This window comes from Myodes glareolus, chromosome 6, assembly GCF_982192425.1.
Source record: "Myodes glareolus chromosome 6, mMyoGla1.1, whole genome shotgun sequence".
Taxonomy (NCBI): domain Eukaryota; kingdom Metazoa; phylum Chordata; class Mammalia; order Rodentia; family Cricetidae; genus Myodes; species Myodes glareolus.
The window spans coordinates 15,131,376-15,158,213 of NC_142031.1; the positions used below are offsets into that span (position 1 = coordinate 15,131,376).

Here is a 26,838-nt window from a genome sequence, read left to right on the forward strand (position 1 = left end):
TAAAATTTTTAAAAGCCCACTTATTTAAATCTTACTCTCATCCAAAAGATACCTTCACAGAAACTTTGACAATGGTTGACCAGGTCTCTGGGGACTGTGGTCCAGCAAAACTGATACACAAAATGAAGCACCACAGCACACAGCGGTGGTGGTGAAACAGTGTGCAAACAGGTGACATGTCTGATCACGTGTCTTACGCTATCCAGAACCCACATGGATTAGCTCACTTGATCCTCTGTGTACATGGGGAATCATCGCCATTTTAGAGCTGGAGAGATGGAAGGCTGGGGAATTTGCATAGTGTTTTGGCAATGACATTGGTGGGAGAGAGAAAGCCATGCTCTAAACCCAGAGTTCAGATCAGGCTCTGGAGTCACTATTTCCTCTAGCAGGGACTCCCCAGCCTCAGAGCCCACTCATCCCACCAAGGTCATCGAATGCACCGTATGACCAGACACTGGCAATACACTAGATTTGGAAAGAGAAGCTAACCAGCCCCTCATCTCCCTTCACAACCACCACAACTTTGACTTGGTAGCTGGTGTTTTTCTGGGTGGCTGTAAATGTGCCCCACCCTCTCTCTGTATAGAACCAGCAGAACTGGGAACACTGCAGCCCAGCCCTGTTCCCTGGGAGACAGCACAGACCCTGAAAGGAAGAGCTCAGAGCAGGCCTGGTACTGGTACCTGCCCCTGAGTGTAGACTGTGGTGACCTGGAGTGGTCCTGGGGGACAGCCACACCAGCTCTATGTGGACCCCTTGAAGGGAAAGGCTCTCAACATCATCCGGGACTCAAGTAGGAACTCACCCTAGCCACCCCTGGGCTGGCTGCTCTGACAAGGGTATAAAATGGAGGCCCACATCAAGGCTTCCCAGATGACCACCACTCCCAGCAGATGGCCAGGAGGGATGAGGGCTCAGGGACACCCAGGTGACCTAGAGGAAGGCACATGGGTCTAAGGCATATGGCTGGGCACAAGTGCCTGCAGAAGGATCTAGAAGACCAAGGGGCAAAACCAGCTGGCACCCCTTTGCCTCCTGACTGAGGTTCTATCTCACTGAATATGTGGAAGGGCCAAGGCCAAGGTCGGGAGTCTGAGTGATGAGGATGCACCAAAGCGATCTCCTTTCCCCAGAGGATCCCGAGAGTGTCTCTCTGTCCCGAGAGTCTCTGAGCCACCAGGCCTGGGATGAGAGGAGAGAAGCAGACAGGTGGAGAACCTGCCAGGCACCAGGGTGTTCTGTAGACGATGAGATTTCTGGGTGAACTGGTTCTTCCTCCCCAGTATAACCCAAAGCCAAAGCCTGGGCACCTGACACCAAATGAGGAGGGGTCAGGATGCAGCCCAAAGGCCAGGACCGGGTCAAGTTCAACTGCGAAGAGTCCAGGAGGAGCTGGTGGGGAACCGGGGGGTCAGTGCAGAGATGTCAGTCATCGGGATGGACAGACAGGTGGACGGTACAGGTGATGAGCAGAGCTCACTGCATGTAGGAGTATCGCCAGTCCCCCAAGGGCGTATGAGTTTCCTTGATGACCTGGGGCGATGTCCAGCGCAGGATGTAGTGGGGGCCTCCCGGCTTGTCATTGGTTCCTGTGGAAAAGAGAATGCACACTGGTTCTTGGCAGGTGGTGGGCACGCAGGCTGGCAGAGTGAATGGGGCAGCATGGGGCAAATGGTGGCTCCACCTACAATGCACCCCGCTGAGAAGCTTAGAGAAGGAGACACTAAACACATGCACAGTCTCAGAGCTGGCTGAGCACATCAGGGCCAAACGTGCATGGCCAGGGGCCAAAGTGTGCACAGCCAGAGGGCAGCTGAGAAGCTGAGGCTCACAGTACCAAAGAGATAAAACATCAACCAAAAATAACACTGTCCAGCCAAGCTGCTCTTTAGAAACAGAGAGGTGGACAGTCCAAGACAGGAATTAAAACACAATCTCTGAGTGAATCACTTGAACATAAAGGAAGCTGGAAAGAAAGAAAGGAAGCTGGAAAGAAAGAAAGGAAGAAAGAAAGGAAGAAAGAAAGAAAGAAAGAAAGAAAGAAAGAAAGAAAGAAAGAAAGAAAGAAGCAAGCCTTACCTATCCATAATCACCTTAAATGTAAATGGGTTAAATTCTGCAATTAAAAGTTGCAGTGAGTAAATGGATTTAAAAACAAAAAACAAAAAACAAAAAACAAAAAAAAAACAAGGCCCAGACTGAAGAGATCACTTCCTGGTCTTCTAGAGGACCAGAGTTTAGTTCCCAGCATCTTCACAAAGCAGCTCACAACCTCTAGTAACTCCAGCTCCTGGGGATCTGACACCATCATCTGGATTTCTATGTACCTACATACACATGACCTGTTACTCACACACATACATATAATCTTTTTAGTTATCTTTTTTTTTTAAAAAAAAAAGATGCTGGGTCAGGTGTGGTGGTGTATGCCTTTAATTCAAGCATTTGGGAAGCAGAGACAGGTGGATCTCTGTGAGTTCAAAACCAGTCTATTCTACATAGCACATTCTAGGCCAAAGTGTTTTGAGACAGGGTTTCACTATGCAGTCTTGGCTGGCCTGGAATTCTCTATATAGACCAGGATAGCCTTGAACTCTAGGAGATCCACCTGCCTTTGTCTTCTAAGAGTTGGCATCAAAGGCATGTTCCATCTTACCCAGCCAAAAAAGTTTATTTATTTTTAAGTAAATAAATAAACAAGACCCAATTACATATGGTTTACAAGAAACTCACTTCACCCCTGAGGACACAGGAAGAAGATATGAAGGGAATCTAAAGACCCAGGAGTAGTTCACAGCAGATAAAAGCTAAACAGCTAAAGCTGCAGGGGGCGGTGAGAGGGAGGGGTATAAACAAGAAAGTCTGGGACAGAGAAGGGCAGCTGTAATACACAGAACGCCAAAACACAGAAAGCAAATAGTAACAGACACAAAGAGAGAAGGAGACACCAATACAATGGCAAAAACTAAATACTCCACTTCCAGCAAAGGGCAGATCGCCCAGAAAGGAAATCAACAAAGAAGCTAATCACACACACACACACACACACACACACACACACACACACACACGCACGCACACACCACACGCACGAACACATGCACACACCACACATATGCATACATGCATGCACCAATACACGCATGCACACATGCTAAGGATGATGTAAAGGAAAAGTAAGCCTTACACATAGAAAAGTAAGTTAGTACAAGATTATGAAATGGTTTAGAAATCACTCTTTAAAAACTACAACAATCAGCCGGGCAGTGGGGCATGCCTTTATTCCCAGCACTCTGCAGGCAGAGGCAGGTGGATTTCTGTGAGTTCAAGGTCAACCTGGTCTACGGAGCTGGTTCCAAGACAGCTAGGACTATACCTGTGTACCATGCCCCCTCAAAGAAACCTACAACAATCCCTCCTGGGTATTTATCCAGAAAAGGAAATCAAACCAGCATGCTAAAGAAATATCTGTGCACCAGCCTTCACCTCTCTGCTCACAACTGCCAAGAAATGGGAACAACCAAAGGACCCATTGACACATGGGTGGTTGAAAAAATATGGCACCTACACATCCTGGGATGTTATTCAGTCACGAAAAGGGAACTAGGAACCATTATCCTGTAAGAAATAAGCCAGGCTCAGAAAGATGAGAATGGCGTGCTCTCGCGGGACCTGACAGAGCTGACCTCACAGAAGCTGGCAATAACAGCAGTTACTAGAAGCTGGGAATTTGGGGGACACTGAGTTAAAGTCAGGAATAACTCTTGGGGAACTACATTCTGTACCATAGGGTGAATATGGGTAACAACTAAGCCACATATTTCAAAGACCTAGAAGAAAAGCCTTTGAGTGTTTTTACTCTCTTTCTCTCTCTCTCTCTCTCTCTCTCTCTCTCTCTCTCTCTCTCTCTCTCTCTCTCTCTCATACACACACACACACACACACACACACACACACACATTTGAAGAGACAGCCGTAAATGTTATATGCTGGTTACATGGGTAGAAACATCCATCCCTTATTAACGTGTGTTCTGACCCTGGCTGCCACTAGGGCATAGTAGCCCCTGGCAATTCATTACGCGTCCAGAGATTCTCCATCTATGATCACCTAGAGAGCCCTGGACTCAGGTGATTTGTGCCTGGTGGTAAAAGCGTGGGCACTGAAGCTAACATTCACAGCCCTCCCCCATTCCTCAGCTTCTTCCCCTGTACAACAGAAGAAAGCCCTCCTAGCTTTGGAAGCCCCTGACATGATTGCATTTGAACATCCATACAGCCCACAGTGGGCTGTTCTGTTCCTAGTCACAGCCTTCCTATGGCCTCTGACCAGGACCCACCTCCCACTCACTCACCAGAGGCCCGGGCACCCCCGAAGGGCTGCTGGCCCACCACGGACCCAGTAGACTTGTCGTTGATGTAGAAGTTGCCAGCGGCATTCCTCAGCATCCTCGTGGCCTCCTGGACAATTGCCCTAGGAGACAGGACAGTGATCAGAGGGGCCGCCAGCCCCAGGTCTGGCCTCTCAGCTAAGCAAGCAGCCATGGTAGGAACAGGACACTCCAGCTGCTAGAGTGAGCCCCGGGCAAGTTAGTCTCCCAGGCTCAGCTCCTCCCCTGGGGCCAATGGGAGGCCTGGGTGGAGAACACAGGGGATCAGGCTACAGCTGTGGGGCAATGGGAGTGGGGGCCTCAGTCTAACCCGGCCATTCATGGAAACTTAGCTAACAGTCACACCCCATGCTTCCTCTTGGGCTCCAGTCCCACTACTGCTCTCTTGGAGGCAGACGCAGTCGCTTGCAGGGCAAAGGAGGAAGGAAAATGCAAAGAGTTGGGGTTAGGGTGGCAGGACCCAGATTAGATGTGCCTCCCGCTGTGGCAAGTCTCCAGGGCAAGGCAGTCGGGGCAGAGTAGTCACCTAGCTCAGTGGGGCCCCAACAGGCCGATCATGAGCTCCTAGGTCTGTCCCTAGAGATTCAGACAGTGGTCACCGGGGGCTCCCGATATCTGTTTCTAACAAGTCAGCCTGCTGTGTGCCCTGTATGGGGTGGCCTGCCTATCGGTCTAAACGTGCAGAGGGAAGGCAGAGAGGTTAGCAGGAACTGCGTCCAGGAGGTGGGGATGAAAGTTGAGCTGGCACTCAACTTTCAGTTGACCAGCTAGCACTGCTAGCTTTTCAGTTGCCAGTTGACCAGCTAGCACTGCTCTCGGGCTGAGGCCACTTACTTATCCTGGGCGAACACTGCCCCCGTGAGGCCATAGCTGGTAGTGCTGTCGACCAGCTGCAGCGTCTCTCTGTACTTCTCATCGGGGTACACAAACACTGTGAGCACTGGACCAAAGATCTCCTGGGAGAGGAGAGAAGGGTTAGCCACCTGACATCCCCTTCTGGCCCTGAGCACGGGCAGAGCCGGGCAGATTCCTCCAGGCTCCCTCTGGTCTCTGCACGCCTGGCTTCCTTACCATTTGGCAAAAAACCTAGAACTTTTCAGCCTCCCTGCCATGCCCTCACCTGGACAGTAAAGCAGCCAGGTCCTGAGGAGCAGGAGGCTTCCTCAACAGTAGGTGCTAAGGCACCCCTCCTCAGGGTCCCTCTCCCAGCGAGGGGCTGGGGTTTTCCCTGATCCTGCCCCTTCCCCGTCTCAGGCATCAGCCACAGCCAGATAGTGAGCCAGTGAGCCCAAGCTGCCATAATCCCACAGTGGCTGTGGTAGCTGTGGCAACAGAGTGGCAGGTCACAGCCAGAACCGACAGTGGCAAGGACAGAGTCTTGGACAGGGCCGAGCTCCGGAGCACAAGACCCAGGTCTGTTTACTCCAGCTGTGAGCCATTCCTGCCAGGCCACCCCTCCTCAGACCTCCTCATCCATGAAACCAGACAGCATTAGAAACCAGCATGACGCCCTGCCCAAGGACAGCCCATTGCAATCACCTCCTTCATGATGGGCTCCTGGGGGTCCTTGCTCTCGATGATGCACGGCTCCACATAGTAACCCACCGACTCGTTGCACTGGCCCCCTGCCAGGACACTGAGGCTGGGAGAGGAGCGTGCATGCTCCAGCCACTTCTTGATGCGGGCGAAGGCCTAGGGCAGGTGAGCAGGGCAGGAGGTCAAAGACAGCTGTCCCTTACACTTGCCCCAAAACACCTCTACCTAAAGGGCCTATGTGTATCGGTAGTGTGTGTCTGTGTCTGATTGTATGCATAGTGTATATGTATCTGTGATTATGTAGTGTGTGTGTAGTGTGTATATAAGTGCATGTATGTGTTGTGTATGTATATGGTGTGTGCATGTGAGTATGTATGCTATGTATGTGGGATCCGTGTGCATGTATATAAGAGTGTTACGTAGTATGTACGTAAGCTCCTGTGTGGTAAAGCCACACACTTTATAAACATATATAAACACTCTGAGAATACATACAAACAGGTGCATATATAGCTACATGTTTACACTTAAGCACATGATATGTGCATGTGACTAGAGATATGTTTTCATGGTCATTTACACTATGGTTTCAGAGCTGTGATCTCAAGTGCACGTATGTGGGCCTGTCTCTGTGTGTGTACATGAGTGTGTGCACACATATGTGCTCTAGGGGCTTGCTGAGTCTGCCTGGCTCAAGGGTGTGTAGACAAGAGCTATTTCTGGCCACGGGTGATCCTGTCCTCTTCAAGGCGTGGGGGGAGGGGGCGTGCCTGGTTAGAAGTCACACTGACTAGTCTGCCCCTCTCTGTCCTACATCTGTGCGCAGCATCCCTCCGCCAGAATGTACTGTACCCCACCCCTTCCTACCTTGGCATCAATCACTGCGGAGAAGAAGGTCCCAAAGTCCTCTGCAGGCTGGGGACAAGGGAAGGAGCAATGAGACCCTGCAGGCCAGAGACAAAGGGAGTCCCTTCCCCACAGCCCACCCCACATGCACAGAGCCCCAAGGAAAGCACCCTGCCTCAAAGAGCCAGAGAGAGCTGCAGCCAATCCCATCAGCCACCTGCTGGGCGCAGCAGAGGTGCCACTCACGTCGCCCACTTTGATCCTGCTGTGCTCCTCCAGCAGCCGCCCTTTGATCTGTGGCCACAGAGACTGGGGAACGTAGAGGCGCGAGCAGGCTGAGCACTTCTGACCTCCGTATTCGAAGGCCGAGCGCACCGTCCCGCTCACCACGCTGTCCACATCGGCCGAGCTGTGCACGAAATGGAAATTCTTCCCGCCACACTCTACAGGGCACAGGGGGTGGACGTGAATGGAGGGTGCTGGCTGCAGCCCAAGCCGCCACCCACAGCAATCCACAGCCCTGCATTCAGACAGTGAGAGAGAGCAATTAGAACAGAGAGGAGCCAGGCCTGCCCCACTCCCCGGAAGGGGAACAGGAAAGCAGAGAGCATCGGCACCTGCTCCCCGTCACAGATGAGAAAACCAAATGGTCAACATGAGGCAGGAGCACAGCAAGCCAAGCTCCCAAGAGCCCACCCAGGCTTTCCTGAAACCTCTCAGGGAAGCCCTCCGATTCCCTTAGTGAAGACCTTCAGACTGTCACAGCACTGTTCAGCCTCAGTTTACCTGCTCAGTAACAACAGATAACAGCAGACAAAGGCACATGCCACCTGCCAGGTGCTGGAGGAAGCACCCTGAGCTGTCTCCCGGTGTCTCAAGGACTACCCCATTGTCACCCTCTCATCTCAAAGATGAGTAAACTGAGGCAAAGCAACGAAGTCATTGGCTCCATGTTGGGCCGAGGCCCTGAGAGGAAAGGGCCACCCACACCCTCCCCTGCAGAGTCCCCCATTCATCTCACAAATGAAAGGACCGTTCCCGTGTTGCTTTTGAGCCAGTCCTGAAACTAGCTCTTGCAGACCAGGCTGGCCTCGAACTCACAGAGATCCACCTGCCTCTGCCTCCTGAGTGCTGGGATTAAAGGCGTACACCTCTACCGTCCGGCCTAGGGCTGGGAAACTCAAATGCTACAGCCTACCCAGGCTCACTGTCAGAGGCCAGCCAGCTCAGGAAGGGCCTTCCCACGGGCCCACCTCACACTAGCGGTTAGAGGGTTAAACCGCCAGCCACAGCTTCTGCTGCCAAGTGTGCCCCAGACAGAGTATGTTCTACAAACAGGGGCTTTGCAAAAACGGGGTTCTGTGGCCCGGGGAGTCTGGGAAACATCGCACACCAGTCACGTTTTCCAAGTCTATAAATGGAGTACTAAAGGCTCTGCAAAGCCCTGCAGAAGAGGACTCACTGGCTTTGCTCCACACAACATGTGTCAAGCTTTTGTGACCAAGGAATGGTTTCTCAGGAGTTAGGAGTTATCACTGTCAACGAGAGGTGGCCCTGCTGTCTTCTCAGCCAATTTCCTACTCCTGTCCCCCTACACAGAGATACACACATGCACAAACCAGGCTCCTGGTTCTCCTGCTCAGACCCATGCCATCCACCACAGCATCCCCCACACCACACCACATATGTGTGCTAACGGCTAACAGGAACACAGCCCTCAGTTCCACACACAGGCATGTTTAAATGCTCCGTAGCCACACGTGGCTCCCAAGCGGGCTGCTGAAGAGGCAGGGAGAGAACTCTTCACTATGGGTTCCCAGCAACCCGAGAGAATCCTGACCATTCTGCTCTATCTCCTGCTCTCTCATACAAGCCCAGGAAGAAGATCCCTGAAAGCATGTGAGGGGCGGGGCTTACCTCCGGCCAGGCGTGGGAAGGTACGGAAACGGTCCAGATTCTGGGCCACCTGCTTCCACAGGTGTTTGAAGGTGCTAAAACCAAAGAGTAGAGCGTCAGTGTCAAGATGTCTCACTAGGAAGAGGCTAAAAGACCTTGGGAGGAGCGCCGGCAGTGTGGAAGGAGTCATCGTAGTACCAGGATGTAACTAAGTGGGTGGTGGCAGCTGGGAAGGGGGTTAGGGAGCAAGGTGGCACAAAGAAGGCCCAGATGCGAAAACAGAAAGTGCTGGTCTGACACAGGGCTGTGTGATCTTGGGCTCATGACGTAATATCTCCAAGCCTTCAATTCTGCACCTCGCCTAGAACAAGAACCGTCCGTGTGCATGGACTGCAGTGTGAGTCAAAATTTCGGGGCACGCTGGGCACACTGCAGGCCTGAGAAGGAATACACAAACCTGTGGCTATGAGGGGCATCCTGGCCCAGTGCCTGGCTGATGGACCAACCCAACAACTCAGGCTGTGCCCCCACCTGCCGCCCCAGAGACTCCACCTCCTCCCTAGGCTTCACTGTGACCAACCTCAACACCACAAAACAATAAAAATGCTAATCACCCAGCCACAGTAGCTAACGCTAATTTACGGCTTTCCTACCTTCGGCCTAGTAGCTTGCCAGAGCGTGGCAAGCGGGGGCCAGGCCCACTCCGCCTGCTAACAGGCAGAGACCCGAGCACTGGCAGAGAAGGCCTCTGGGGAAAAGGCCTCCTCAGCAACCCTCACGCTGCCACCCACACCAGTGATCCAGGCAGGGAAGGTGCAAAGAAGCCATTGTAGGTACCCCACAGCAAGAGCTACAGATGCAAAACAGGACACCAGGCTGTCCCTGTCGCCTCTACCCAGATGCCCAGAAGGCTCCTCGGTCAATGATCTACACAGGACTCCACTTCCCCCAAGCCTATATGTCTGACAGGGTCTATCCCGGTCAACGATGTCCTCTCTGCCAAGGCCAGAGGGTCCTGGACCCACACCCCAGCCCTGCAGACTGCCAGCGGCTTGCCACGCTGCTCTGCCCTAGGTTCTAACATCCCTGCCTGGTCCGTGGCCATTACTCCAATCCCTGGCACCCACAACCTCCTGAGCAGGCCTTCTGGAGCAGCCCCAGCCGGTTCCTAGGATGGGGTACAGTTGCAATGGCCAGGAGGGCCAGCAATGGGCAGACCCAAGATATACAGACCCAGGGCCTAGAGTGGGACTGGAGGACCCTACAAAGTGCTGTCCACCTCTAGCTAATGGCACCATGGCACACACAGGCCCAGGAAGACCAGAGCATACATAATATGGACTTCTAAAATAAAACAGTCCCAGTTAGACATGGCCGGGCCATCGCTATTAGAAATGCAAGAAAATGAAGCCAGCCACTCCCCAGGTCCAATGGGCAGCCCCAGCCTGAGACAGAACTGTGCTTACAGCGTTCCCTACGACCTTCTGTGTCTCCTGTCACCTTCAGCATACAGCCCAGACATTTCTGCAGATTCCAAAGGCTCCTAGGAGCCGCTGGGGCTAAACCTGAGAGGTGGGGCCAAGGGAGGCAGGGCTGGGGATGGCGAGCCAGGGACTTCACTATTCACTTACTTCTAGCTATTTCCAGCCATAGCACAGAACCCTGTACTGCAGGGGATGGAAGCCACCTGCTGAGTCAGTGAGCTGGTGACTGGGGCAGCTGGTCCAGCCCTCCCCCAACTCCACCCTCCAGGCCCAAGGGACGTGGCTTAGCCTGCAGGCCCCCTTGGTGTCCTTCCCCTTCCTATCACCCTGTCCCCGCCTCCTCACCTATGCCTAGCAAATCCTTCACCCTTTTCCAAGAAGCAAGGCCAATATCTCCTGTCTTCAGTCCGCCCATTCATGCCCTGTGTGGTAGAAGGCTGCTCTCAGCCACACAGAATTCTCCTTTCCTATCCTTTCAAACACTCAGCAAGACAGGGACCACCGCCAGGAGGTGGTGGGGCACGCCTTTAATCATAGCACTTGGGAGGCAGAGGCAGGCGAATCTCAGTGAGTTCGAGGCCAGCCTGGTCTACAAAACTAGTTCCACGACAGCCAGAGAAACCCTGTTGTGAAAAAAACCAAAACCAAAATATGAAAGGAAAAAAAAAAAGCTAAGGGCCCTCTGTTATCTGACCGATAAAAAAACAAAACAAAATTAAATTGAGAGAGGATGGTCACAGAGCGAACGTAGGTATTACCAATGTGTGACCTCTGGGTTCACAGCCCCAGACAGCAGCACCTTTTCCCTATACCTGTGCCCGACCCCACCCCCGCACGGACTTACGGCACACTGCCTGTGAAGTTGATGCCGCAGAGGTGCTCTGAGCTGGTGACTGTGTCCCCAAATGTTGGCCCATCAGCTGGCACAAACTGGATTATGTTGGGGGGCAAGCCAGCCTCCCGGAGGATGCGGTAGACGGCATAGCTAGCCAGCATGGCGGTGTCACTGGGCTTCCACAGGACCACGTTGCCCTGCCAAAAAGGTGTGAACGTGGCTCACAAGGTAGTGGGATACCAACCACACCAACCATGTACCCCACTGCACCTCACCTGATAACACGGTCACCCCTACCTGGAACCACGACACCCCATGTCCCCCCAACCTAAGCCCACCAGGTAATATTTATCTTCACTGTCTCCAGAGGATCCTGCCTGCCACGGAGGCCCTAGGCTTCGACTCTGACTCGAGCCTGGGTTCCCTTCCTCTACAAGCCTGGGCGGAGTCCTGCCCTCACTGCAGGCGAGGGCTGTTCTCGGTGTTCTGGGCCACTCCTGGGTGTGGCTGAGCAAGTACAGACGTTTTTGCACGTGTGCTGGGTTGGAGCACGTGTGCTGGGTCTGAACACGTGCAGCATCTATCATAGGCACCAGAGGGGCCCATCTGAGGATGCAAGAGGCTGTTCCTGTGCCTGGACATAAGACGCACATGGGACACAGATGCCCTGCCTGGGGTCCAGGCTACTGGGTCAGCACCAGCCCTCCTCCTGCCCAGTCTATTGAGGATTGGCCTGTATCCCCCATATCAGACTGAGAACTCCCACAGGTACTGACACCTTCCCTGAACAAATTCCTATCTGCTCCACTGTTTACTAGCCTCGACAAGGAGGTCCCTACTGTGTACCTCTGGTGTCACCTGGCAAGGAGCATAGGGGCGACCACTTCTCTCACTGCTTTTTTAGTTAAATGACATCATCAGCCCAGTGCCAACGGCTGTCACACACCATTGCCATCGGCAGTGGCTGGACCTGTGGCTCGCTCTTGCCTGGACCTCCCTGGTGTCTAGATCTCCCTCCATCTCTGAAACCCAATGATATGCACTCTGCCAAACACACATAATTGCTCCTGTTTAACTGAGGCGAATACTGTGCCTCAGCTTGCGGTCTCCCACAAACAAACAAGGCTATGCTGGAACCCAGAGCTTATCCGCAGCCCCTGCTGCTACCATCTGCGCTTCTCCCATGCCTGAAGGCGGGGGCTGTGCTGGTTTGAGATCTGGGCCATGACTAACTCTAACTCCCCTTGTCCCCGGCTCCTCACCATTAAGGCGGGTGCACCCGCCAGGTTGCCTCCGATTGCGGTGAAGTTGAAGGGGGAGATAGCTGCCACAAAGCCCTGAGGACAGAGGGTGAGGGTGAGGCACAGCTTGAGGCTCCTAGCAGCCCCTGGCCCACTGCCTGCCCTGCAGTACCTCCAGCCCCCGGTACACCACGTGGTTGGTGCTGGGGGGCACGCTGATGGGCTGCTCCCCCTCCAGCTCCACGGCGAACTTGGCGTTGAATCGAAAGAAGTCAATGAGCTCCGCTGCAGCATCGATCTCCGCTTGGATCACGGTTTTTCCCTGGTAGGAGGGCAGCCTATGTTCAAGGACGGCAGACAGGCCAGAGCCAGCCCCCCGAAGGGAACAGAAACCTTCAGTGGGCTGACCAGGCCTGGTCCCAGGACTGAGGAAGGAAAGGACCTGGTTATCAGGCATCCAAACCTCCTCCATCAGACAGACTAATGCACACTGGACCAGAAAAACACCCCCTGACCATCTTGGGGAGCTACACGGCTCAAAATTCCTGGCATACTGTTGGAGTGTGGTGCCTAGGAGGCTAAGACTTGCTTGCAGAATGCTACCTAGAATCCCTTGAGTCTCAATCTAAATAAAAAGAGACCCCCAGTGTGACAGCCCACATGTCTATGTCTATATGTCTATATCTTCCTGACAATTTCACTCACATCACAAGTTCAACACTGAAAAGGCGGGGAGCTGTTATCCCGCCTCTATGCAGCAGAGGGCGCTCTCACCATGGAGACAGGTGAGCCGTGGGACGCCACACGCAGCAGGGGTTTTAGCTTCTGTTAGGGGAACACTTGGAGGAAGCCAAACCGTGCCCCTAACACTAGCTCCTTCCTAGCAGTATGTGACTCAGTTGAAAAGTCCATTTCTCAGACTCCATTTCTCAGGAGACGCCTTTGACAACTTAAAGATGAAGACTGAGGAAGACACTTCTCGCAGGGGCAGCAAATATATACGCTTAGCATCTGGCAGCTACCTGAGCTGCAACTGTTAAGTGACAAGGGACAGAACACTCCTGAAAGGAACAGAATGGCCCTTCTGGGCCTGGAATGCCAAGAAGCCCCAGAGGACAGGGTGGAGCCAGACCACATGGGCAGAGTCCCTTCTAGGCAGGGGATACTGGGCAGAACTAGAGGAGGCCTGGGTTTCCCACAGACTCCTGCTGTGTCCAAAGTCCATCACGGGCAGAACAGCCTGGCAAGGAAGGAACAGTGACTGGAGGAACCAGACAGTGGATGGGTGGAGGGGCCCCGGCTATGAGATGAGAACCTGGGAGAGAGACCCAGGTGGTCCCTGAGTCAGGAACAACTATGTGGATGTTTAAAAGCTCCCTCTGAGGGCTGCAGGGAGACCAGAGGCAGGGTCCGACCTGCAGCTCATGAGCCCTGTGAATCCCTGGATGGCTCCGCCTACCGCCTGACACATTTGTAGATGGCAGTGCCATACAGCGATGTCGGAAGGTTAGCAGGGCAACTGAGTATCCTGAATGACAAAGGCTTGGCCCAGAGTAGGGGGACAGAAACAAAGGGGAGGTCATGGGCCATGACAGGACACGTGGGCTCAGCACAATCTGCCCAGCGTGGTAACCTATGTTACATCCCCGACTCCAAGAAAAGTTTCTGGGACTGTCTCCAGGTCTCCAACAGCTCCTGGCACACAGAGGCTTTTCAGCTGATGTCTAGTGACAGGAATGGAGTAAGCCAGCCTGACGGGGCCTGTCAATCCTCACCTGTCCCACCATGGTCTTGGCAAGAACCTCAGCCCTTCGTGGCCCGCTCAGCATATCTGCCGCCTTCAGGAAGATCTGGGCCCGGTCTGCCACGGGCTTCAGGTCCCACTCTTTCCTGGCAGCCAAGGCAGCTTCGATGGCTTTGTTGAGCAAGGCCTGGAGAGAGAAGTAAAGGGCTTCCTTCTGCCCTGCCCAGCAGGAAGAGTTCCAGGGCAGAGAAGAAAGACAGGGAGGGCACTACCTACCAGCAGAAAGCCCCCAGTCCTGTCCACGCTGCTAGAGGCAGTCTGTCCTGCTGTCATTCTAAAGCCTTTCAGCTGCTACAAAAGAAAGCCCCTGCTTCCCTTTCTCCCATGGTCTAACTAAGGGAGTACCACATCCTTGGGATCTGAGGGGCTCCATCCTTGCTATTAAAATCATGGCTTGACACACTAGTAGCTGCAGGTGACCCAGACCCCACCGACACTCGTGACCATGTGGCACGAGCCATCAGCCCCTCCCATGGGCCCCCTCTCTCACTCTCTGCCTGGTTTCCTTCTATGTCTCTAACTTCTCTGGTGCAAATTTACAGAATCTACCCCTTCCCTCCCCAACATTTCCTCCCCAGGTCTCCCTGAAGCATTGGGCACGTGACAGGGAACGTTCGGTGCTGCTCCCACTCTGACCAACACAGCTAGAATTTGGCTTAAGTTAACCTGGATGTGACTGGTGCGGTTGCAGGCTCAACCCAAAGACTCCCAGGATCAGGGAGAGAGGTAGGGGGGTGCACCCCAAACCGGCAGGGCAGCCATGGTCACCAGGGACTCACCTTGTCCGCATAACAGAACTTGGCCACCTTGTGTCCATGGTTAAAGGGCTGGAAGAAAGGGCAGGGAGCATCATGGTTCATAAGTAAGGCTAAGACCACAGAAGTCTCTGCCTTTTGGGGGAAGCATAGCCTCTGTGTTCAGTTACACATGCCTGTTCAGTTACACATCCCAGCTCATTCACCTACGGCACTAGGTCATGGCAGCTCCCTCCTCCTCCTCCTTTCTCCATGCCTAGAAGCTGCACACCAGCCTCTGTTAAAAGTCCTCCCAACAGGCCCGTGAGACAGCTCGGTGGGTAAAAGCACTTGCCACTCTGGCTTAGAGATCCGAGTTCATTTCCCAGTACCCACATAAGGGCGAAAGGAGAGAACCGACACCACAATGCTGTCCTCTGACCCCCACAGGTACCCTGGGCTCAGTCACAAAGCTATGGGAAGACACAGGGAAAGGAAGGGTAGTTCTGTCAAACTGGATCCAGCACACGGTGCTCTTGGAGTTCTAGCTAAATAGACTCATGGGCAAAAAGGCCAGCCCTGATTTGGGGCTGGGGAGATGGCTCAGAGGTTAGGAGCACTGGCTGCTCTTTCAGAGGACCTGCGTTCAGTTCCCAGCACCCACCTGGCAGCTCACAACTGTCTGTAACTCAAGTTCCAGGGGATCTGACACCCTCACATGGACATCCAAAACACTGATGAACATAAAATAAAATAATAAAAATTAAAAAAAAAAAAAAGGTGAGCCCTTTACCCCTCCCCACCGCAACTGAACACTCTGAGTTTCCCGGCTCACTGTGGTCTACCCTGGTTTCTACAGGGCTGAACCCAGTTCTCTGTCCCTAGCTTGCAACTGACCCATAGAAGAAACTGCCAGGGACAGACACACTCTTCCCAGGATCCTTCTGTGGACATGACTCATGAGTGGGCTGGGTATGGTACCCTTTGTTCTAGAAGTTTTAGACATCCTAGAAATTCAAATTCTGGGAGGTGACAACGACCTACCGACAGCTGGTACCGCACATCAGAAGTCCACACCTCCTCGTCCCCAACAACACAGGGGATGGCTTCTGTCTGGCCTTTCAGGTTCTTCAGAGCCTGGGGAGAGGCACAGAAATGTGGATGGGAACTTCCGGTCTCTCTTTGCTCCATGGCCCACACACCCTGGGGACAGCCCACCCTGTTACCTTCAGCAGCGCATCCCGCTCGGGGCTGCCCTGAGTGAACGCTAAGATGGGCTCATTGGCCACCTTCAGAGAGGAGGTGTGCTTCCAACGCAGCCTGGAAACAAAGCATGGGAACAAACCAGATAAGTCAGCAGCCGCCATGCCAGTCCCTCTGTCTCCAGGGTGGTCCTGGGCTGACCCACAATGGCTAAAATCCAAGCAAATCCAGAGTCTGAGGAGACAGCCAGCTTTGGTTCGAGTCTAATACTTAGAAGTCATAACTCTACCTCTGTGTGTCTTCCGTCACATGACTTACCTGCTCTGAGTACTTCTAAAGCAACTGAATGAGAACCCACATGGTCACTTGAAGCCAATTTTGTATAGGTTAGAGGCCACTGTCTCTTCTTTTCTAAAAATTACCCCCACAGAATCAGGCTTTTGTAAAAGGAACAGCAGGCCACTTCCCGCTGTCCGCCTGGCTAGCTTTACCCAAAATAAGGGGCACCTTATTTTGTAGAAAGGAGCAGCGGGCTGCATTCCTGCCCAGCTCATGCATGGCTAGCTTTACAGCCGAAATAACACCGCCATTCTGTAGTAAGAGCAGTGGGCCGCTTCCCACCACCTGCCCATTGTGCCACTCTGTAGTAGGAGTGGTGGGCTGTGTTCCGCGGTGGCAACCAGGAGGCTGGGGGGGGGGGGGGCGCATGTGCGCACGCAGGCAAGTCCCACATTGGGCGCCAAGCTTTCTCTGACACAGAACAGGCAAGCCTGTGAGAGCTGAGTCTCTCGGTGTGAGCCAGGGAGATGCCCTGAGCAGAGAGCCAGCATTCAGGTGAGCAAGAGCACCAGACACGGACCATGAACTTGGATGACTGGCTGAGTGCTGGGCACAGCAACCTTGGTCTGGGGAACCAGGGTCAGGTTTCCACAACCTAACTGATCATTGACCTCCACCTTCTTCCTTGTCTGGGTGTGCAAAGGAGGGAAGATGGAGAGGATTAGAACCAGCACTCGGGGTCCATCATTCCGGAGCTAAAGGCCCAGCTCTTCCACTTCCCAGACATGAGATGTCCTCTCAGCCGTCAGTTTCTTCTGTAAATGAGGACAGCTCAGAGGACATCTTAATGTCGGCAACATTCACAGAGCACAAGGCCCCAGGCCAGGCCTCACCAGCTGCTCAAACAGCTGCCCCTGACAGAATAAGTCATTCAGGCATTTTTATAAGGAAAGTTTATAAGGAATGTTCAGGAAGAAGTTCCACCCCCAGCGCCCTCCCTCTTCCATTTCTCTCCAAACCCTGCTGCATCTCAGACAGCCCATAACTGACTGGGTGATCTGGGGGAACAGCACAGAAAGCTGGGGCGTGCCCTGGATTGGTGTTGCTGGGAAACAAAAGGGATGCTAGAGTTGGGAGAAAAACTACCCCTCTGCAAACACTACTCTGTGGGTACACAGTGGTCTGGACAGTGCTTAGACAAAATGGGAGCTGTCTAGGTTTCGTCTATCTGGGTCAGAGCGATGCTGTTGGCTGGGCCTCCACTGGTGCAACCATGCTCAGCAGGACAGAGTGGCCAGGCTGAGGGTGTGGGGTCATGCGTTTCTTTTATCATGGGAAGGAATGTGAGGGCCCAGAGGTCCCCTGGAGGGAGAAAACAAACCCACGTGGGGTGGGTGCAGCCCTAGGCCACATTCCAGAGGGAAGGAAGAGCAGAAAGGAGGTATAAATACAGGCAAGGAGAGGCCTATAGGGTTGAAGATGAGGAAGAAAGACATTTGCTGGCAAGATCTTGAAGAGGAGGGAGGGTAAGCACCTAGCTGGAGGCAGGGAGAATGTCCATGCTCCCCACAGTCACACCCACAAGCCAAGTCACCCTCCTTCCTCCCACTCTTGTCTGGCCAAGAAAGTGTAGGTAGGATAAGACAGCTGCAGCCCCCAAGGCTACCCAATCCTGGCTCCCATTAGCCTCACATTCCAGTACAGGACAGTGAGGCTAGCCTCCTAGGGTTACTATGGAGACAGGACAGCTAAAAGAAGGCAAAGTTGAGAAACCCACCATGTCTCCTCCCCCTGCAGTCCCGGGAACAGGGAGAGCAGAGGCAGACATTTCTAGGGACTGACTGTAGAATGGTAAAAACCTCGCCCGTGGTTCCTTAGCTGGACATAGACTGAGTCCAGCAGGGCTCCAGGCCTCACCCTACCACCTACCAGGTTGGACACTGCCATTTCTAGGAACAGATAAACCAAAACCAGCACTCCTGCCTGTCAAGATTCCTCCTGGTCAGCAACATTCATCACCGTCTCAGCAGAGGAACCAGAATCAAGCTCACCTCCAGCTGTGTGTGAACAGGCCAGCCATTCCTCACCCACCAGCTCTGGACAGACTTACCCAGGCCCAGGAGTTTCCAAAGGCCTCACACACCAGGACCGCATTCAGGTAGGAAAAAGTCAGCGTGTACCCCACCCACACCAGGTCTCTCCTCCCTGCCACCCCCAAATGTGATGCCAGAAACAGTAACCCCACAGACCTCCCTCCACCTTTCCTGGGGCAGTGGCCCACTGTGACCTCAGGCTCACAGGGACTTTCTCTGGCCCTGGAAAGTCTCCAGGCCCGGGAGAGACTAGTTCAAAGATCAAGTTGAACCTGAGTCAAGTGGTGCCAAAAATAACAGGCGGCTCTTCCAACAGGCGATCTTCCCCCCTTAGGTTCGTGGTCCCACCCTGTTTGACAGGCACCCTCAACGAGCTGAGATGAAGATGGAGCTGGATCAGTCCACAAGACTCAGGGCCTCTACGACAAAGGTTCTCAACCTTCCTAATGTCACAACCTTGCAATACAGTTCCTCATGTTGTGGTGACCCCCAACCATAAAAATACTTTCCTTGCTGCTTTGTAACTGCAATTTTGCTACTGTTACAAATCACAATGCAGTTTCTTTCTTTCTTTCTTTCTTTCTTTTTTTTTTTTTTTTTTTTTTTTTTGAGATAGAGGTTTGTCAAAAGGGGTTTCGACCCACAGGTTAAGAACCACTGCGCTAGGAGGCCTCCCCAGGGACCTTCTAGGCAGGATGGTTTCATTCATTCATGCAGCCAGCACACCTACCCCACAGCACCAATACAAAGTTAATCCACCTACCCAGTTGTTTATTCTCCGCACACTTCCAGGACTCAAAGGTGCCTGGTTCTGGATGCAGACTTGACCCTGCTCTCAATCCTCCCTCTGTGGAGAGGAAGTACAGGGTAGGGGTTGCACCCAACTCAGGTTTCCTTAGCAACCCGGAACAACCCAGCCCCCGGGACCTGCATCCAGGACCTGAGCCAGTAAGAGATTCTCCCCAGTCCAAGCTTCAGAGCCCATGTTCCCCTTCGCCCTAGAAGCAGGAGATGTCAGGATTTCCAGGAAGAGCCTGGGCCAGCAAACTCAGCACTCTTTAGGGGAGGAGATGGGGAGGTGGAGGGCGAAGGCTCTACCCCGTCCAAGGGTCAAAGTGCCACCAGCTCAATTCAGAACTGATTCATCAGTCATATCCCCTCCTCCATCTCCAGGCTGCTCGTGCCAAAACCAAAGCTACGCAACCCCGTCAAGCCAGCACCGGGTACGTGCTCTGAGAAACACACATCTAAGCACCTTAGTCATTGTAAATGCACCATAGATCATCAATTCAGAAACCTCACAGATGGAAGCCACTCAAGCGGGGGCCTCTGTCAACCGGGCGATGCTGTGTACAGGGCATGTACAACACGGACAGGCTGCAATATGGCACCCTGTTCCGCAGACAGCGAGCTTATTGTATTTTATTTTGAGACAGGGTCTCACTACGTAGCCCAGACTAGCTCCAAACTCTCTATGTAAAAGATGACTTTGAAACCGGTGGTGGTGGCACATGCCTTTAATCCCAGCACTTGAGAGGCAGAAGCAAGAGGATATCTGTGAGTTCGAGGCCAGCCTGGCCTACAAGAGCTAGTGCCAGGACAGGCTCCAAAGCCACAGAGAAACCCTGTATCAAAAACAAAAACAAAAGCAAACAACAACAATAACAAAAAAGATGACTTTGAACCTCCTAAAGTACAGGCTGGGATTATAGGAGTGATTCTCTGTACTGGGTTTATGCAGCGTTGGGGATGGAGCACAGAGTTTCACACATGTTAGGCAAGTACTCAAAGAGCAGATGCTCCTTGGGCTCCGCCATGAACCCCCTGCCCTCTGTGAGAATTATATGGGACCACTACTGAATGAGGGAGTGAGGTCCATGACGGTCTTCACAGCACAGTGAGGACTATATTTCATTTCTTTTTTTCCAACGTGTCGCAGCCCACCAGTGACGACCAGAAAATGACCTGTAAGAGTCGGTTGTCTCCTTAGACCAGGTGGGTCCAAAGAACCAAATGCAGGTTGTCAGCCTTGGCAGCAAGCGCCTTTACCCACTAAGCCAGCTTGCGGCCCCAAGACCCAGCGCTTAACATGAAAACTGGATCAGGGGAGACTCAACCTAAAACCACTCTTTCTAAAATGAAGATTCTGGATCCTCAGGAGTCCTCAGGTTCGTTCCCCACCACCACATCCCTTGCAGGACACGCCCAGCTGCCCTACCTTTTCCTCAGATCCCCACCATGCCTGGATGCCCCTCATAGGTGAACCCCCAGTCTGAAGAGGGTTCCTTTCCCATTATCTCCAAGCCAAGAAGGGATTCCTGACAGAGCCTGAGCATCTTGCTCTTGAGAAAGCATCCGGCTCCTCGGAGCAGCCTGTGTCCATTCCAGCACGTAATAACCACCACCACAGAAAAAGCTTGAACAGTACCAGACCTCTGGACCTGAACTTGGCCCGCACGCTCCTGCCAGCTGAATACCAGGTCAAGAAGAAAGCAAAAGGAGCTGTCTTGCTTTCTTTGGCCTCCTGTTTCCCAGCTGTAATCTGGGGCCTGATAAGGCAAATCCCCTTATCAGGCAATTAGGTGTAATCAGGGTAGCAGCGGAGGCTTCTGGGGAGAGGAAAGTACAGGGCTCAGGGAGGGGCAGGTTATGCGAGCACTTTACTTGATGCCCTGGGAGACAATACAGATCATCTCCTGAGCTCTGAGGGTGCTGGGCACAGAGCCCGCATCATTTCTTTCTGTTGCTATGATAAAACACTCTGGCGAAAAGCAGCTTAGGGGGAAAGGGGTTTATGCTGGCTCACAATCCAGGTCTGACGCTGTGGGGAAGTCAGAGGCAGGTGCTTGAGACGTAACAGTCACAGTCAAGAGCAGAGGAAACACATACATGCTCTGTGTCACATGCTCAGCTCAGGAGCTCCCGCCTAGGGAATGGTGCCACCCACACCAGGCTGGCCCTTTTCACAATTAACTTAATTAAAACATTCCCCCCAGGTCAACCCAAGGTAGCTGATCTCTCGCTAAGACTTTTCCCAGGTTGTTCTCAGGTTGTGTCAAGTTGACAAAGCTACCCAGGTACCATCTCACTTATCCACCCTCCAAAGGCAGCGGGTTGCACTGTGGCCTCTTTTTACAGAGGAGTACACCGGATTACTCCCTTGCAGCTCATCTGTGATGGAACATACTTATGGCTCTTTTTGTCCTAGAACTTGCTCTGTAGACCAGACTGGCCTTGAACTCAGAGATCTACCTGCCTCTGTCTCCTTAGAGCTGGATTAAAGGCATGTGCCACCATGCCCAGCTTAGTTTATGGCTCTTCTTACTTAAGAGAGATAATCTCTGGTCAAAGAACAGCTCAGTGACCCAGCCTGGGTGACAGGACAGGTCAATCCCCTGACCACACACATTATAGCAGAATCACTCACTTTCCATCTAGAGAAGGAGACCTCCTTGGTTAGACAGTCACCAGCACAGCTTCAGGTACTGTGTAGACCAGGCTGGCCTTGACCTCACAAAGATCTGCCTGCCTCTGCTTCCTAAGTGCTGGGATCAAGTGTTGCCCTGCTATCCTTGGTATTCCTGTCAGGGCTGACCACCCAAGGCAGCCCACTGTGGCTGAGAGATGGGTCAAGCTACTCAGCATTCATGAACTCACACAACCCCCAAGATGAACCTAGTAATGAAGTTAACTACAATCCCAGTTACTCCCCGAGGCTGGGGCAGGAGGATTGCCAAGTTCAAAGCCAGCCTGTGCAACTTAGCAAGATTCTGCCTCAAAATAACAGTTAAAAAAATGGCTGGACATTCAGCCCCATGGTAAAGCACTTGGGTTACAGGCACAAAGTTCCTGTACTGCACAAGAAAAAAAAAATCTCCAAAGAAAAGACAGCCCTGTGAGTCAGCTCCTGCTATTGTCCCCATGACAACAGAGAAGCCAAGCCACCTGCCCAGGGTCACAGAGCTGCTTAGCAGTGGGGCGAGGGTCCAAGCTGCACTCTGTTCCCAGCCATTCAGACAGCAACACCTACTGTGGCCAGGCGCACACTGTTGCCAGGCGCCAGTGTCAGCCAACCAGAACAATGTCAGAAGCATGGTGAGGACCTCAGACACCATCTAGTCCTCTGCTACGGAGCAATCTGTTTGTACGCTGTGGATATCTGTTGCTCTCATTGGTTTAATAAAGGGCTAAGTGGCCAACAGCTAGGTAGGTAGAGGTTAGGCGAGATGTGCAGGGGGAGGGGGATGCTGGGAAGAAGAAAAGAGGGCTGTCAGCCAGACACAGAGGAAGCAGATGAACAAGCTATGCTGAGAAAAGGTAGAGCATATATCTACATATATATATAGTTAAATTTAAGTTGTAAGAGCTAGTTACTAATGGGCCTAGGCTAAGGCTGAGCATATATCTCTATGTGCTCTATGTGGTTATTTGGGAGCCAGCTGGCGGGATAGAGTTGATCTGAAGTCCCTATGAAAAACCCCACCTAGGGGGCTGGAGAGATGGCTCAGAGGTTAAGAGCATTGCCTACTCTTCCAAAGGTCCTGAGTTCAATTCCCAGCAACCACATGGTGGCTCACAGTCATCTGTAATGGGGTCTGGTGCCCTCTTCTGGCCTGCAGGCATACACACAGACAGAATATTGTATACATAATAAATAAATAAATATTTAAAAAAACCCACCTACAAATGGCACCCAATGTGGAGCCATGTCTATTCATTTAAACATTAAAAAAAAAACTTAATAAAAGGTTCTAAACACACAAAACTGGAGTCAAACACAATTTCCTAGTCCCGCAGTCTCTCATGCAGGCTGCAGTACAGACAGTATTTATTTTCTCTATTTTGTTAAATACAAATGGACTGGATATTGTAACTGTGTACTTCCTACTTGGTAATGGTTTTTGTTGTATATAATTTCACTATGTTAAAGTTGAAACCTTCCTTTTTAATTAGACAAAAGGGAAGATATGCTATGGAACAATATAGCAGGCGAGGTAGGGAACGCTCCACTTGCAGGATTCTGCACCAGGCTTAGGAGCAATGCAAAAGGCCAGCACCCGACAACACAGCCAGTGCCCATGCATGACAAAAACCAAGCATGTAGATGGGCCAAGAATACACGGTAACAATGGCAGGGCACAGGAAGACTCACCAAAGGATCTGGTACAAAGGCAAGTAAGGGACAGAAATGGACATTCTTTATAATCCAACAATATACCTGGCTAGTTCTCAGTGCAGGCTAGGCACATGTTCTACTGAGTCACTTCCCCAGGCCTCTCCTATCCCCCAGATTCATCTTTTACATAGACTGTCTTTCTCAGCCTCTTGGCAGCCTATAATAGATGTTTGTTCTCCTCATTTCACAGATTAAACAACCGAGGCCAGTGGAAATGAAGGGGATCATGTTGAGGGTCTCAAGCTAATGAACATCAGTCTTCCCAGCAGCCTGTTTCCTTTCCGCCTTGACCTTGACCTCTGCCCCTTTCTGTGTTCACTTTCTCATCCATATTCTTAGTGATACATCGCTGCACAGATCCTTCAAACACGCGAGGTACCTATCTCGATGTGAATTTGCATCTGTGGATGTGCACATGTGTGCACAATGCATTGCTGGAGATGGGACTCAGACCCTAGGGAAACACTCAACACCAGGCTGTATTCCCAGCCCTTACACAAAAACTCAAACAAAAAGCCCAGGCTTCCGTCCTCAGCACTGTGTAACCTCAGCATAGTGGTGCATACTCGCAGTCCCAGCGCCTCAGATGTGAAAGCCTTCTGAAGGATCAGAAATTCAAAGCCACCCTCAGCTACCTAGTAACTGCAAGGCCAGTCTGGGCTCTGGGAAGAAAAGAAAAGAAAGAAAAGAAGAAAAAGACAAACAAAAGCCACCCCACTGTCACCACCCCCTCCTCCAAGGTCACATGGTGATTTAATGACAAAATGTCTGCTAACAAGGAAGGGCTCACCGACAAGTTCATTCATTTACTCAGTGTTTGCCCAGGGATTAATTAACAGGTGTCAGTCACAGCTCCATGTCCTGGGGACATCCAGGAAGGGATGATAGACCTATGAAAACAAAGGTTAAGTTATGCAGCTTGTACCCACAATGTGTAGGATCACCAGTCTTTCGGATTTCATATCTCTTCAGATTTTAAAATATTTTCATTCACATAACCTTGGGCATGGAAGCAAGGATCAGATGTGAGTCCACAATCTATTAAGAACACAAAATGACAAAAAAGAAAACAAAGAAAAACAAGAAAAAGAAAAGACCAGGTGCGGTGGTGCACATCTTTGATCCCAGTCCTTAGGAGACTGAGGCAGGTGGATCTCTGCGAGTTCAAAACCAGCCTGATCGACAAAGTGAGTCCAGGATAGCCGGGGCTGTTGTCTTGAAAACACAAAAAACAAATAAAAACAAACAAACAAAAAAAGAGGAACCAAACAACTACAGTTGTCCTAGGATTGTGCCCCTCAACCCGTGACAACAAAAACACATCTGAAGACTGTCACGGCTGAAGAAGCCACTGGCACTAGAGGCACAGGTCGGAAGTGTGGCAAAGCATTTGCAGGGTAGAGCAGCCCCCACCCCCAGTACCTGCCCCAAAGGTGGGTGAATGAATGAATGAATGAATGAACAAATTAACAAACGCCGCTGTTGTTAAGAAACCTTTCTGGGCATCCTGCCAGGCCAGCCGCACTGTATAAAAAGCAGGCAGCCAGAGCCCAGAGAACTGGTTGCAAAATCCTCTTCCCACCAGCGAGTAGTTCAGAAGGCGGCACACTGAAGAGCGGGGATCTGGATCTAGACCAAACTGCAACTCCAATTCCATCTGTCCGAACAGGCAGAGAGTTAGTTCCCCAGCTGCGAACAGGGACAAGCCAGTTCCTAGGCTCGGCGTGGACTCCACGGTACTTGTTAGCTTGCTAAATGATACTGCTATTCGGAACTGTTTTCTAATGTGGACCGCTTTCTATAGTCAATCGGGGGTCTTTGTGTCTATAAGCCTTTCTCACCACTAAGCAGTGGGTGGTCTCAGTCCAGAAGAAGGTGAAGAACTGGAGTCTCAATCTGAAAAGAGAAGCACACACACTCCAATCCCATCTCCTCTTCCTGACAGCTCCCCACTAGAACATACAGAAGAGTTGGAACTCGCCCATAACATCCCATGGCGGGGCGTGGCGGGGTGGGGAGGGGCGGCAGGGAGAGGGTCACTGATTAACTCAGAAAGATCACAATTCAGTGGCAGAAGATGCAATGGGTTGCAGGCCACAGAGCCAAATAGCAACTAAAGTGGGGGTGCTGTCTAAAAGGCAGACAGAATGGATGGAATAACACCCACACCCAACTGGCTGTTGAGTCCCACTGGACCAGGATCTTGGTGAGGGTGCTAAGGTTCTGGTTGAAAAGCTGTGTGCAATTGGATCTGAAGAGAGCACTGTCCTGCAGATTGTCAGAGTCTTCATTATTGTAATGACTGTATCTACGTCTTATGAGAAATCTGAACAAAAGTGGCAGTTTAGACAGGTGTGGTAGCCCTGGCCTTGAACCTTGCCTCTGCCTTCCAAGTGCGAACCAAACACTGCTTTTCCCCCCAATGAGACAGGGTTTCTCTGTGTAGTCCTGGTTGTCCTGGAACTCGCTTTGTAGACCACGCCAGCCTTGAACTCATAGGGATTCATCTGCCTAGGTCTTCACAGAGCTGGGATTAAAGGTGTGTGCAACCACCACCTGGCAAAAATTTATCTTAATGAATTTATTCAAATCTCAAGCTGTAAACCATTCAAAACCCAGCATCACACGTTATAAAAGTCATGGCACCCACTGAAAAACAAAAACTCATTATTGAACTGCAAAGGGAGTGGGGTAGAGAAGTCCCCGGGATTATCAGCAGGCTACAGAATGTGAACTGAGGGATGTCCTAGGGCTGGGAGAGTCAACAAATTTGGAATATTCCGCGTTCGGAGGAAGAGGAGTGAAGAAACGGGACATGCGACACTGTCCAGGCACCGCACCCGACCGCAGGAGTCAGCGCTGGGGCGTGGGAGTACTTGGCTAAGAAACAGACACCATCTAAGGAGACCGAGGAAGACGCCGCCGGGTCTCCATGGGAGAGTGACTCTGCAGGACGCGACCCTCCAGCTTAGGGGAGTCTTGGGGACTTGGGAGAGGGTGACTGCAGCTCGGAGCACCCGCAGGGAGAGAGTCGCCCCCCGTTCTCAGGGCTCTGATAGCAAAGGGTTCACTCACCCTGCGCTCCTCCAGACGTGGGAAAGCATGGCTCGGCTCAGCACTGGAACGAAGAGCATCGAGTGGACTCTGAAGGTCCCGTGCGTCTGTGGGAAGCTCCAAATCCTCCCTGCGAGGTTGGACTAGTCAAACCTGGAGCGCACCACCTCTGAGGGAGGCGCAGTATCATCCTTTCCACCTGCCTTGGGTTCCCTCTGCTGATACCCCCTCCTGTCAATAAACAGCAGCGTTAATTAACATCAC

The 26,838-nt window shown here is 52.1% G+C and overlaps 1 protein-coding gene across 1 annotated transcript; it reads right to left on the reverse strand.

Annotated features, from left to right (window-relative positions):
- On the reverse strand, positions 1-26,838 carry Aldh4a1 (aldehyde dehydrogenase 4 family member A1). Its single transcript, XM_048426603.3, has 15 exons — positions 26,596-26,838; positions 15,996-16,089; positions 15,814-15,906; positions 14,815-14,862; positions 14,007-14,162; positions 12,404-12,553; positions 12,253-12,327; positions 11,000-11,187; positions 8,693-8,766; positions 7,022-7,218; positions 6,797-6,844; positions 5,933-6,085; positions 5,228-5,349; positions 4,358-4,476; positions 1-1,592 (listed from the first exon to the last, which is right to left on the reverse strand). Exons 1-15 carry the CDS (start codon positions 26,652-26,654, stop codon positions 1,480-1,482), a joined length of 1,689 nt encoding a protein of 562 aa, XP_048282560.2. The 5' UTR covers positions 26,655-26,838; the 3' UTR covers positions 1-1,479.

Coding starts and splice junctions, on each gene's coding strand:
- Aldh4a1 (XM_048426603.3), bottom strand. CDS start 26,654: ATGCTCTTCGTTCCAGTGCTGAGCCGAGCCATGCTTTCCCACGTCTGG. Junction 6,845..7,021: donor GCAGGATCAAAGTGGGCGAC/GTGAGTGGCACC, acceptor CCTTGTCCCCAG/CCTGCAGAGGACTTTGGGAC. Junction 5,350..5,932: donor AGGAGCCCATCATGAAGGAG/GTGATTGCAATG, acceptor CTCCTCTCCCAG/GAGATCTTTGGTCCAGTGCT.